At 67.6% G+C, this 13,912-nt stretch overlaps 1 protein-coding gene across 1 annotated transcript in view; it reads left to right on the plus strand.

Moving 5' to 3' along the window:
- The first annotated feature begins 10,856 nt into the window (after nucleotides 1–10,856).
- Nucleotides 10,857–13,912, plus strand: part of KNDC1 (kinase non-catalytic C-lobe domain containing 1) — a 50,525-nt gene continuing 47,469 nt past the window's right edge. The window contains exon 1 of the mRNA XM_055345760.1: nucleotides 10,857–10,952. Within this exon, the coding sequence (XP_055201735.1) occupies nucleotides 10,857–10,952 (96 nt within the window). The remainder of the gene's footprint in view (nucleotides 10,953–13,912) is intronic.

Here is a 13,912-nt window from a genome sequence, read left to right on the forward strand (position 1 = left end):
CACAACTGTCAGACAAAATACAGTATTTTGCACTGTTTGCCCTTGTGAGGCTGGTTAATGGCATCACGTGCGTCTGTCGTCCTCGGTGGGGGCTCCTGCTTCCGCGCGCGGGGACCGAGCGGGGCCGGCGCCCAGGGAGGCTGCTCCACCCCGACCCTCCGGGCCCCTGGGAGGCAGGCGCAGTCCTCCCTGCCCCAGCGGCCCGGCCGAGCGGAGCGCACCTCCCCACTCAAACCAAAGAAATTCAACATTAAACATTAAATCTCATGTTTCTTTTTTTTTTAATTTTTATTTATTTATGATAGTCACACAGAATGAGAGAGAGAGAGGCAGAGACACAGGCAGAGGGAGAAGCAGGCTCCATGCTCGGGGAGCCCGACGTGGGATTCGATCCCGGGTCTCCGGGATCGCGCCCTGGGCCAAAGGCAGGCGCCAAACCGCTGCGCCACCCGGGGATCCCCAAATCTCGTGTTTCAATCTCGGTTCAGCCTCCTGAGTCCACTGGGGGCGGTGTTGTGACCTGCTCCGTCTGCCTGCCCCCTTGTCAGGGCACCCAGGCCTCAGCGCACGACACGGGGCACGTTCCAGGAGGATGCGGGACGGAGGTCAGGGACGGGACCAGGGTCTCCGGTCTCACGGCGTGTCCCCTCCTTCCCTTGTCTACACGTGCGTGTGTGTGTGTGTGTGTGTGTGCACGTGTGGGTGCTGAGAGCTGCGCGTGTGCTGCCCTCTGAGAGCGTGTGAGGTGCGTGGTGGGCCCGAGTAGCTGCCCGGGGGAGGGACGCCACGCTGACCCCATCAGCCGAAGGCCCTGGAAGCCCAACGGACCTGAACAGCGTCTCTCCGGCGCTTGGAGCCAAGGACGCGGACGGTCAGTGCTGGGCGCCGCCTCGGTGTCCGCCCCGCTCCCCGTGCCGTCCGCAGCAGCCGCGCACCTGCCTGCGCCCAGGATGCTCACCTGGAGGCTCTGCCCCCGCGGGCACGGCCGACTGGATGAAGGCTACCCCGCGGCCCCTGACTCCTCCGAGAAGCCTCCGGAGCCCCCTCTGAATGAGGGACCCCAGGGCCTTTGCGCTACGGGGATCCCCTCCAGGTCCGTGGGGAAGGGGCAGGATCAGGGTTCAGGGCCAGCAGCCTGCCCCCCATCACCCCACGGCCCGCCTGCCTGCCTGACGCTCTACACGATGGTCGCGGTAGCCCTGAGCCCCCAGGAGCCCCGTGAGCGCCAGCTGTCAGGGGGCCGGAGCCCAGGAGAGCCTCTGGGGCGGGCCTCGTGGCACAGGTCACACCTCCAAAGGCAGCTGTGCGGGCGCTCCCACGAGGTGCCAGGCTGTGCGCGGGGCTGGGGTGGCAGCCTGCCCTCGCACTCAGGGCCCTGGGCGGACACGGAGCCGCACGCAGAGCCGGGGCTGTCGCCAGGCTGCCCCCCTTCCCTGTGACCCCCGGGGTCTCTAAGGGGGGGTACCGCCGGGCTCAGGCTGCGCGTGTCCTCGCTCGGAGCTCGGCCGCAGCCTCCCGGGGACTGCCGACCCCCCCACCCCGCTCGCGCCGGGGCCTCCCTCTCACCTTGTCCCCGGGGGTGTCTACGACCCAGGGGCTCCAGTAGAAGCTGGTATTACGTGATTTATTATCACACAGGCACCTTCGGGTTATAACTTTCCTGTTGGATCCAAGATCAAAGAACGTTCTGGGCCCACAGGTCGGGAAGGAGGGGCGTCTGGCTGGGATGCAGGGCAGCTCTGCGTGTGCAGGTGTGGGTGTGTCCGGAGGTGGGGACAGGACAGGGCAGGAGTCCCATGAGGACACGGGGCACGCTCACATGTGCACACTCACGTGCACACGCACACACCGAAGGCTTCATCTCCACCCATCCTCCCCCAGCAGCTGCTCCCTGAGGCCCCACCTCCCACCCCACAGGCCTGGGGGCCCCTGCCTCCCGTAACCCCCCGGCTCTGGGCCCGGAGAAGGGAGCCAGTTCCCTGTGGGCCCCCGAGGCCTGGTCAGGCTCCTGCCCCCAGGGCCGCAGGGGCTGGATAGAAAGTGGGGGGCAGCTCCTCCTGCCAGACGGATGCAGCTGGATGCTGAGCACCCCCTCTGTGGAGCCCGGGTGCTGGACGCTGAGCACCTTCCCCACGTGGAGCCCCGGGTGCTGGAGGCTGAGCACCCCCCTCTGTGGAGCCCGGGTGCTGGACGCTGAGCACCTCCCCCCGTGGAGCCCCGGGTGCTGGAGGCTGAGCACCCCCCTCCATGGAGCCCCGGGTGCTGAACGCTGAGCACCCCCCTCCATGGAGCCCCGGGTGCTGGACGCTGAGCACCCCCCTCCATGGAGCTCCAGCCCCAGTCCAGGTGGAGAGCAAGCAGACCGGCCATGAGGGCTGAGCCCCCGCAGATGGCACGTGCAGGTGGCTGTGCCCACACGACCCCCCCCAGGTTGTGCAGCCCCCGCCCTGGGCTGCGAGGTCGGTGGTCAGGAGCAGAGAACAGACGGAGAAAACCCACAGGGCCCTGTGCGGGAGGCCCAGGGAATGCGGTGCCCAGGGACAGTGGGGCCCGAGGACACAGACATCGCAGTGGGCACCGGAGGTCACCCCCATACCAAACACGTCCCCACATCACACGGCAGACGCCACCTCAGGCTGAGCCTCCAGGCCAGGTGTGAGCCCCCCGGGACCTGAGGTCGCCCCAGACCTGGTTCTGCCCCCCGGGGGCCGGCCTCGCCGCAGCACGTGTCGCTGGGCCACACCACACACAGGGACGCTGGTTTTGGGGGAATGCGGCGGGGAGCCCGCGAACACGGGAACCACCACCGACACCGACAACCCGTTCAGAAGTCAGCCGACGGCGCCCCACCAGGAGGACGCCTCAGCCCCGCAGCCCCCCTCACGGGCCGGGCCGCAGCCTGGCCCGGGGCTACTGGGGGCCTGACCCCCCGCCCGCCCCCTCTGCAGCTGGCCCGGGGTCACACCGTGACACAGGCTCCGCCACGGGGCCACTCGGGGACATCACGGCAGCCGAGGGCCACCCCCGCTGCAGGGCTGGCTCGGAAATTCACCTGCAAGGGTTTCTGTCTCATCCAGGTTAACGTCTCCACTTCTGGAACCTGTGCCCGCGATCAACGTGAAACAGCAAAGTACAGCTTCTCTGGCCTTTACTGCCTTCCTTCCCAGGGAGCCCTCCTCTGAGGGCTGGGCCCTGAGGTGTGTCCTCACCGCCCCCGCGCGGGCACACGGGGTGGCCCTGCCCACTGCCCTGCCGCTCTCCCCGCGATCCACGCGGCTAAAACGAGTACAGCTCAGGGTGTGTCCTCATCCCTCCGTAAACCCTAGAAACTCATCCGTAGGCCGAGGGCAAGAAACGAGGGAAAAACGGAAAACGGGGGGGGGGGCACGCCCAGGCCCTGCTCGGCTGCCGCTCGGCTGCCCTTGCTCCTCGGCACCAGGGACCAAGGACGGACGAGGTGAGGCTCATGGTGGGCCGGAGGCGGGAGGTGCCCGGGGCCACCCTGAGCACGTGTGCTGGCCGAGGGCAGAGTGGTCCCCAGTGGGAGGCGAACCAGGACAAGCGTGTGACCGTCTGTCTCCTGGGCCTCAGATGTGCTGGGTCTCCGCTGCCGGGGACGGGGTCTCCACCGCAGGGGCCGGGGTCTCCACTGCCGGGGCCTGGGTCTCGTTGCAGGGGTCGGGCCCATCGTGGGCGAGGTCCTGCGCTGGGTGCGCTGCCACCGTCTTCCCGGCTCCCTCCTGTGTTCGGTCAGGGGCTGGCTCGGGTCCCACTGCTGGAGAAAGGTCCTCCCTGAGGGCCGCGCCCGTGTCCACGCTGCACTCAGCGCGGGGCCCACACCTGCCCCACAGCCACCTGACACGCAGGAGCCTGCACTGCCGCGGCCTCCGCCCTGCGCTGCTCTCAGACACGGTGGGAGTGAGACCAGGAGCTGGGGCCCCTGGGATCCCCGCAGGAGGCATCGGGGTGGCCGGTCAGCTGCCAGGCCCCAGGCTCCGGCCTCACGGGCCAGCAGGACGCTCGCTGAAACCGGACGGCTTGGAGGGAAGCTCCGAGCCCAGGAGCCAGGCCCCGGGAGTTGAGCAGTCCAGTGAGGACAGTCCGTCACCACGCACACCTCGGGGCCTCGGGGCCATGACAAGGACCCAGGGGTCTGCCTGCCACACACCCTGCACGGAAGCTGGAGGCCTGTGCTCCGCCCTGCTCCCAGCTGTCCCCAGGTGTCCCCTCCCCAACCCCAGGACTCACGGACAACAGGCCTGAGGGCCACCTCGGGGCAGGCCGAGCCTCCCCTCACCCACACACCCCGAAAAGAAGCACCACCTGGAAAACCTGCTCCTTCCCCAGAACTTACCCAGAAGTCCGAGCGAGAAGGTGCAAGAAAGGGGCCCCCATGCCCCGCGATGACCTCACAGGCGGCCCAGCTCGGGGACCCCACCTCTGGGGAGCAGAGGGCGCCCCTGCAGCCGCGGCCCAGCCCGAGCTCGGTGGAAGGCACATGACCCGGGAGGCCCAGGGATCACGCTCAGCACACGCTGGCAGGGCACCAAAAGTTCCATCATCAGACCAGGACACTGCGTTAAAAAATCTAAATTGATGTAAAACAGCCCCTACGAACGGCACCCGAATCTTCGGGAAAGACGGCTCTCCCCCCACCGCAGGCTCCGGGCCGGCGCCCCCCCCCCCGGGTGACCCACTGGGTCCAGGACACAGGGTCGGCGAGAAGTGACCTCACCAGGTACCTGTGGGTGAAGCGCAGCAGGCGCCTCACCTCTTACCTGCACACGCTCCACAGCCCCGGGTTGGAAACTGGAAAACAGGAAAGTTTCTGCCCGGAGGAGGGGCCTGCAGGTCACCCCCGTCCCGTCCCATCCCTGGGCCCGGGGCCTCAGCTTGACCGTGTGCAGTGCCCCAGGGCTCATGGCCCGAGGCCCCGGGTGGGGGGACCCAGGAGAGCCCGGACTCCCGGGACCACAGGCTGAGCTCTCAGCAGCCCCGGGACCACCCGCGGCATCCGCAGCACCCGGCTCAGTGACGGACCCTGTTCCGGGCCAGGCCCAGTGATGGGGGAGCCGAGCGCCCCAGCCGGTCGCGAGCACCCTCCCCACCGCGACGTCCCCGCTCCCGGCCTGCCTCTGGCCTCCGCCACAGACAAGTGTCACGGGACCCCCGCCACGGTGCACTCCGGGGATCAGCCCCTGCTGTTCTCACCTGGGGGCCTCCCCACGCCACTTGTCAAACACTGATGTCGAGCCCCTGAGCCCGGGGGGTCGAGTGACCTGCCCAGGGCCACACAGTCGGGACAAGACGGAGCCAGAACCTGCGTGAAGCACACGCCTGGGCGTCTGAGTCCCCGTGGCCAGCGCCCCCCGGGCGGCACCGGCCTGACGCAGGCGCTCCCCCGCCGCCCCCCGCCCGCTCCCTGCTGCCCGGGCCTCCCTCCCAGTCGGTGAGATGCGCATCCCCACGGCTCAGCGGCCGGCTGGGGCCCCAGCGACCACGGGTGCTGGCGACTCACGGGGGCGCCTGTCATGTTCTCAGAGCCCCAAGGCTGCAGACAGAGCTCACGAGGCAAAGACACTGAGTCTCTCGTTTCCTGCAGACGCACCAGAAACTCAGGCAGGTGAGTATGAATGTCCAGACTGTTGGTCAACGTGCGGAATCCCCTCCGGAGCCGTGGGACACCGTCCTGAGCCCAGACGTCAGCCTCGGGCCCGGGGGAGGCCAAGAGCCTCCAGAAGGGACAAATCAGCAGGTGAAGACAGCGCGTCACGCCGACCGTCCTCAGACGGGCCAGCGGGGAAGCCGGCCCGGGACTCGGGGCAGACGATGCGGTGAACCCCCCGTGGAAAAGGAGAAGCCTGAGCCCGAGCCCAGCGGTGAAAGCCGCTGACCGCCGGCGGCTGTGCGGACCCCCGAGAAGGCCGCGGGGCTCGGGTCCCGGGGCTCCGTGGGAAGGTCGCCAAAGCCGCGGCTGCAGAAGCTTCCGGAGAGCCGGAGGGGACACATCACGGGGCGTCCAGGAATGAAGACCCCTGCGTGGAGTTTGGAGCAAGGAGAGGGAGTCGCCGGGACACGGGGAATCCTGCTCCCGCCGCCCGCGGGGTCCAGGGCCCAGGGCTCCCCGCTGCTGCCCGCGCCCATAGGATCTGAGCCCCAGACCTTCTAGTGTTTTTCTGCAAAAGGTTTCCCACTGAAGCGGGTGAAATGGAGTATTCCACTGGCTTTCAATGAACCTAAGCATCCATCCAGGAAAGGGGGCAGCATTTTAGCATTTTATTTATAGGGACCCGCGGCATAATATCAATTTCACGCTTCAGGCGTTAGGGAACCGCGGGAGCAATAAGCTCCTGGCAATTCCTCGTTTAAACTGGGCTCAGTTGGATTTATTCTGGAATCGTGTGTCTAAGACCAGTGTTTGTTTATAATGGGTTAGTATCAGTCTCCTGGCCAGGAATCTCGCGTGGCCCTGCCTGAGCGGGTTCACGTTGGGGAGTGAGGGCTGCCCCCTCCCCCGCCCCATAACCTACAAAAGCCTGTTTGAAATCCGGCTCCATGAATAGGAACAAGGGAAGAAGCGCCAGTTCCCGCTGGTTCCCGGTCGGGGGCCGGCTCTGCTTACAAACCAGGACAGACGCTCCCGGCCCAGAGAAGGGCTGACGCTGGCGGGGACCCTCCGGACCCAGCAAGGCCCCCGCCGAGCCCCCGATGGCTTCCTCGTCTCCCACGGTCTGGAGCAACGGCGAAGGGGAGGCGGGAGGCGTGCCGACAGTCACCGTGGGGCGGGGAGGCAGCTGGCGCCCCCACTCCCACCCCGGCCGCCACCGTCTGGCGTTGGCACGTCAGAGTCGGGCCCTGCGCCGCCCACGCCTGCTCTTGTCCTCGCGGATCACCGTGAGCGGCGCGCAGTGAAAACACAGGAAAACACCGCGGCGCGTCTCGATCATTAAACCTGCAGTGGGCACAGCGGCCGCCCAGCCGGGGAGAGCCCGGCGGGGGCGGCGGGGCCCGGGGCTGCACACGACACCCCATCGCGGGCGCCGGCCCAAGGCGGGCCCGTCCTGCCGCTGCTCACCCCTCCCTGGCCGGGGTCCTCCCGCCCGCTGCGGAGAAGAGCCCCCGGGAGGGCCCTGGGCCTTGCTGAGCTCTCACAGGCTCCCAGCTCCGTGGGCCGGAGCGCGTCCCCAGGATGACACGTCAGCCCTGACTCCAGGCACCTGCAAGAGTCGTCATATTCGGACATAAGTGCTTGGTGGGTATAACCCAACATGAACGGTGTCTTTGTGAAAAAAAGGACAGGCAGGGTGAGAGCGACAGAGGGACAGGGCGACGGCCACAGGGCATCAGCAGCCCACCATCCTCGGGTGCGTGCTCCCAGCCCCAGGACAAATGTTCACTTCACCAAGAGACTTCAGGACTGTACGCGAGTCTTATGGTCCCTGGAAACAAACAAACAAAAAAGTCTAATTTTTTTTTAATTTATTGAATATACAATTTATTAAAATTCATCTGTGTATTTGTTGCAAAGACGTGGGATGGCGGAGGTATGTATAGAGGCTTCTGAGCACGAAAGGATTTCCCAGTAGGATAGACTCTGGCCGGAATTTGATGTCTGTAGTAAGTTTAAGGGAAAATGCTTTTTTTTTTTTTTTTGGTTTTGTTTTTTTAATAAATTTATTTTTTATTGGTGTTCAATTTGCCAACATACAGAATAACACCCAGTGCTCACCCCGTCAAGTGCCCCCTCAGTGCCCGTCACCCAGTCACCCCCACCCCCCACCCACCTCCCCTTCCACCACCCCTAGTGCGTTTCCCAGAATTAGGAGTCTCCCATGTTCTATCTTAAGGGAAAATGTTGTGATGAAGATTTTGGACGCTAAACAACGTGTTTATGTGATTTTTTTTAAGTTGATGGTGGGCATCAAAACCTATTTTGGTATTGGGGCAACCGGCTGGCGCCGTCAGTGGAGACGTGACCACCGATCTCGGGGGGGGGGGATGAGTTTCAGCCCCACGTTGGGCACGGAGCCTACTTAAAAAAAAAAAAAAAAGTAAAACAACAATAAAAAAAAAACATTTCGATATTTAGCTTCTCGGATACATTGACGAGAGCAACAGCTTCACTGCAAAACATCAATATTTACCACGCCAGAAATTCCACCCTTCGCAATTATTTACATTTGAGATTTCTTACAAAATTTAAATGTTGACTTCAAACTGTGCAAGCAGTTTGACAACTTTTCAAAATTCATTTAGGGAAAACGAGAGCCAGACTCCAAAGACGCCCCCCCAGCCCGCTGCACCGACGTCACCTCAGGCCTGTCGGGCCGAGAGCCGCCTGCACCCCCGAGACGGGCCAGAGCCCCCATGTGCCAGGACGGGGGCGCGGGGGCAAGCAGGGCCTTTGCAGGATGCAGCGGGCCTCGGGGGCGTCCTGGCCCGGCCTGAGGAGGGCAGAGGCTGGAGGCGGGAGGGCCACGGGGGCAGGGAGAGCAGTCGGAAGGTCGGGGCACCCCCACGTCTCGGCCTCACCCCCAGAGCAGGATCCCACGGACCTGAGGCCTGAGGAGGGGGCGAGCTGGCTGGGCCCGGGGTGCACACCGGGCGGGGCGGGAGGTGTGGGCACAGCCACAGCCACGGGGATCCTGGAGGCCATCAGGGCTGCCTGAACGTGCTCCCGGCCGCGTGCGTGGCCTCCTCGGCTCTGGGAGGTTCCCAGGGCCTCGTGGGGAGCTGCCCTGCCGGTTAGAGCCTCGCCCGCCCAACCACGCCCGTTAGCGCTCAGGCAGCAGCACGCGGGGCCAGCACCTCCTGCAGCGGAGCGGCCACCAAGTGCGCACCCCGGTACCAGTGGGGGGGACATCGCTGCCCTCAGCGGGGGAGCCGGTGGTAGGAGAACGACCCCTGGCCCGGCCGGCCCACGCTCCTGGTGGCTGTCCACAGCAGTGCTCCGCCGGCCGAGGACATGGGGGCGCACGGGCAGCCTGTCGGTTCTGCGTCTTACCCAAGCCGCAGGGGGAGGCACCTTCCCCTCAGGGACACACGTGTCCTCCGCCCGGGAGCGCTCGCCATACACTTGCTTTCACTCCTTGGAGAGGGATCATCTTTGCATCTCCCACTCCTGGGCTGCGTCCCCAGCCCTGACCCTGGTGCCCGCAGCCAGGTGCAGTGACCAGACACCGGGGACAAGGCCCACATCCACCTCCGTGAGGTCCCTGTAGTGCTCTTCTGTGCCCCGCCCCGGGCACCTAGGCTGTGAGTGGGGGAGGCCTATGTGCCACAGCCGCCCCCCCCCGGACCCTGCGGCAGGGGGACCCAGGGCCCCCTGACCCCCTGCCTGCCCTGAGGCCCCATGCGGCGCTCGCAGACACAGCCCACAGACCGCTGGTCCCCGTCGCACCCCGGGAGCCGCTCTTCTCCAGCCCCGGCTGTCCCTCCGATCCTTCCAGTGCCACACGAGGGGGGCTGCACCCAGGTTCTGCTGCGTTGACCTGGGTGGGCACGAGGACCAGCACTTTGCACAAAGTGGGGCTGACCACCCCGTGACCATCTGGAGGCCTGTTTCTCTGATCATCTGCCTCCCCCCCCCCCCCCGTGTGCTTGGGTGTCCCGTGCTAGGGCCCAGGGTCACAGTGACCTGAGCCAAGCACAGAACGCTGGGAATTTGTGTCTCAGCGAACGCCTGGACTTTGCACCCCTGGCCACAAGCCCTGCCTCATTCACAGGAGCAGCATTTATGGAGCGCCTGCTGTGTACCTGGCCAGGCCATGCCAGGTGGCATGTGTACCATGGCCAGGCCATGTACCAGGCCAGGACGTGGAAGCTGACAGCCTGACCAGGAGGATCTGCTCTCCGAGGGCAGTGACCCAGGGTGCTGCTGGGAGGGAAGGGACGTGGCTGCCATCCCCCCGCTGCGGACAAGGCGGTGGGGGTGCTGTGGGGCCCTTTGCCGGGGTGGGGAGAGCATCCTGGCTCCAGCACCACCAGGGGCCCCAGCTTGGGGAAGGCCCGACGGCCAGGACAGTAAGTGGGGCAGGGAAGGGGTTAACCAGGGCACGGCAGGTGGGGTTGTCTGGTCTTGGGGGGCCTTTGCCCCAAGGCTGGTGGGTTGAAAGCAGTGGTGGCTCCCAGGAGGCATCCGGACCCTAGCTCTGGCTTAGGGGGCCACGGGTCTCCTGCGCCCCTCCCCCTCCCCGCCCCACCCCCATCCCACCCCCCCCAAGACTGCGGCAGCCCCGCCCTGGGCGGCGGGGGAGGGAGCCCCCCGTGGAGCCTCCGAAGAGTGGACCACGGCCTCGGCGGCCTCGGCCTCCTCCTCGGGGCGCAGGTGCCCCCCTGCAGCCTGCGGTGGCGCCGCCCCACACCCGCACCAGCCCCCAGGGCCCCGCCCGCAGCCCCCCCCCCGCAGAGGGCGGCCGAGTCCCGAGGACGCAGGCCCCGCGCGTCCGAGCGCACCCCGAGCGCGCACCCCAGCCCCCGCGCGCACCCCGAGCGCGCACCCCCGCGCACCCCCGCGCACCCCCGCGCACCCCGAGCGCGCACCCCAGCCCCCGCGCGCACCCCGAGCGCACCCCGAGCGCGCAGCCCCGGAGCGGGCCCTGGGGACCCTCCTCCCAGGCCGGCCGCCCGCTCGGGTGACACTGCGGCAGGCGCGCGGGCGGGGCGGGGCGGGGCGCGGGGGGCGGGCGCGTTGCCATGGAGCCCGGGCGCGCGTAGCCGAGCCGGAGCCCGAGCCGAGCCCGAGCCGAGCCCGAGCCGAGCCCGAGCCGAGCCCGCCGGGGCAGGACCGAGCGGAGCCCGCGGCCCAGGGACCCGACCCAGCGGCGCGCAGCCGGGCGCGGGGCGGGCGCAGCAGGATGCAGGCCATGGACGCGGCCGCTGTGCTCGCGGAGGAGGGCGCGGGGCTGGCGGGCTACGACTTCGAGCCGCTCCCCACTCTGCCCGAGGACGAGGTGAGCCGGGGGTCCCGCCGCCGCCACCCACCCCTCCCCCCGGGCCGCGGCCCCCAGCGCCGGGCTGGAGCGCCAGGCCCCCGAAGGCCGCGTGGGCCGCAGGGGTGGGTGGTCCCCGAGGAAGTGGGTGCCGGGGGGGGGGGGTGGCTCCGGGCTAGAGTGCGCCTGGGGGAGCGAGCGTGGGCATCTGGGGGGCGCCGTGGGCCGCGGTTTTCCTCCTTGCGGGCGCCTGGCAGGTCAGCGGGCGGCACCAGCCAGCAGAGCCCAGTCCTGGCAACAGGCTCAGGAGCTGGGGTGGGGGTCGGGCAGGCCCCCCAGGGCTGCGGGCTGCTTCTAGGGCACGGAGGGCAGCAGGAGCCTCCACGCGGGGTCCTGGGTCCTGAGCACCCCCTGCCCAAGGCTCAGAGGGCCCGGCAGTCTCCACCCCGTGGAGCTCCTGGTCATTAGCTGGACAGGTGCCCACAGAACCGGTGTGCCCGCAACTCCGGCTTCCCCCGCGCGCCCCGCAGGCAGTGGCTTGGGGTCAGAGGAGCTGGCCAGGTCCGTCCACGTGATAGGCGGCCACTCCCAGGAAGACCCAAGGCCATAGGGTCTGGGGGGTCGGCCCTCCAGGCCAGCAGGCTAACACCCCGCCTCTGGGCTTCTGCGCCCGGGGTTCGGGAATGCTGGCATCACGCAGCCGTTCGTGGGACGGGCTGTGACCAGCGTGGTGCCGATGAGCGCCCTCCAACACCAAGACTTACACGTGGCCACCACCCTCCCGGGGTACACAAGGGGGCTCACGGGGGCCACAGCGGCGGTCCCCAGGGACTTCCTCCTCCGCTGCCCCCCTCCGCCCACTTTCTCAGAAGAGCTGCCTGTGAGGACGGAGCTCCTGCCCCGGGAGCACTGCCCTGGGAGGCACGTCTGCCACAGGGTGCCGGTGGCTGGCCAGCCGAGAGCCGTGGAGGCAGCAGCCGAGGGCTGGAGCTGCCTCCCCCACGACACACCCCCCCCCCACGGTGGCCTGGATTTGGTGAGAGGGAAGACTGTGGAGGGAGAAGCAAGGGAGTGAGAAACCTTTGGGCATCTCCGTGGCTTTGATGGAAAATGAAAAGGTGCACCCCGCCCCCAGCCGCCAGAGGCTCCCCCACAGGACACATTTCAGAGCATCTCTCAGAAGACTCACCTCCGGAGTCACCATCGGAAGCAGATGGAGAACGTGGTTCTTCCTACAGAGCTGTGTCGTGCCAGCCGCCCCACACCTGGGGGCCTGTTCGTGCCCACGGAGCCAGCCGCTGGTGCCCGGTAAATAGAACAGCAGGGCCCAGATTCAGCCCACGGCCTGGGCGCTGGGTGCCCTGGTCCGTCTCCGGGTCGGAGCACCCCCAGCTGTGCCCAGTGCACAGGGCTGGGGACCTCCCGCCTAGGCCCGGGGCCTCGAGGAGGTGGGATCGCCACCACCTTGCTGGTTTCCACTGGGGAGGCTCGTGGGCCCTCCCGCCTTTCCGCACCTTCTCCGGGAGGCACTGTCGGGGGCCCGCGCCCACAAAGCAGGAAGCCTGCCCAGGCCGCAGCCGTGGAGCCAGACCGATGTCCTGGAGCCGCAAACACCCCTGGTCCCGCCTCATGCTTCCCGCACACGCTCAGCTCCATTGCTGTTGAAGGTCTTACGTCCCCGTCAGAGACACCCGACTCCTGCTACGGCATCACAGTCCGGTGGCGACTTCGCCCTCCCGTGTAGGACAAGGGTGGGGGGGCACTGCATCGTCCCCAGGCCGGGCCGTGCTGATGCGACCCCGGGGAGAAGCCCCGGGCAGCTCCCACAGAGGGACGTGCACCTGGGGAGTCACCCGGTTTGCAGCTGATTAGAGCAGACTGTTAGCAAGACCCTACGTGCGCCCCCAGGAGCCCCGTGGAATCTGGTGGTAACCCCAGAGAAACCCGAGGGGCCCGGAGACACAGGAAAATGTCGAACTTCGTCGTCAGCAAGGAATGCAGAGGCCCCGCCGTGAGCGGCCCCGCAGCGCCAGCGGTACACCCTGGGCGGTGGCCGAGCCGGCGGGGACTGGCAGGGCGCAGACCCCAGCCCCGACGGTGGCAGCAGGTGTGGAAAGCAGCTTGGCTCTGAGAGGGACGTGGGAGGCGGCCACTGCCCAGCGCTTGCTCTGGGAGCGCGCCCCGACGGCCCCCAGCGGGACACCCCGGCCCGGGCGAGTCTCCGGCTTCCCGCAGCGGCCCTGCTGCGCTGGGAGGGGGCATCGGGCCGAGCGCCGGCCGCGGGAGGGCCGCTCTGGGGTCCTCGGGGGGAAGCCAGCCCTGCCCCCTGACCCCCGGGGCGGCCGTGAGCGCTGCCCCTCCTCCCAGCCTGGCCCCCGGGACAGTCTGTGCAAGGGAAGGACAGTCCTCTGTGCCCTGCAAGGAACGTGACCTCGGTGACCCTCCTCCACGGCCCACCCAGGCGGCGCCCTGCTGGAGAACGGTGCAGGGTGGGGTTCCAGGACCCACGGGCTCTGCTGGGTTCTGGAGAACCTTCTAGGCCCACCCAGGAGGGGGAGCCCCCAGAGGCTGCCCAGCAGGCACAAGGCCACACATTGTTGGCAGGGGACAGCTGCGGCGTGGAAGTCGTGATGCGTCTGGCCTGCCACGGCCCTCGTGGGTGCTGGGCGTGTGGGTGCCCTGGGCTGGGGCTGCAGACGGGCATCAGGGGGCACCGTGGCCGGCTTGGCCTCCTCCTGAAACGTCTGCCAGTGAGGCTCCCGCAGTGTCTTCCGGGCACAGAACAGGGCCCTCGGGTCCTGGAGCAGCTCCTTCTGGACATGAGCGCAGACGTGCGGGATGTCCCCATGGCCCTTGTCAGTCAGGGTGGCCGGGGCGGGGGTGTCCCCTGGGATTGTGGTGGGGACATGGCTGTCTTCCTACCTGGCCCATCCGCCAAGCCTCTTCCTGTCCGCCCTCCTCGGGCCACGGATTCAGGTGAG

The sequence above is a fragment of the Nyctereutes procyonoides genome, unplaced genomic scaffold (genome assembly GCF_905146905.1).
Source record: "Nyctereutes procyonoides isolate TBG_1078 unplaced genomic scaffold, NYPRO_anot_genome, whole genome shotgun sequence".
NCBI lineage: Eukaryota > Metazoa > Chordata > Mammalia > Carnivora > Canidae > Nyctereutes > Nyctereutes procyonoides.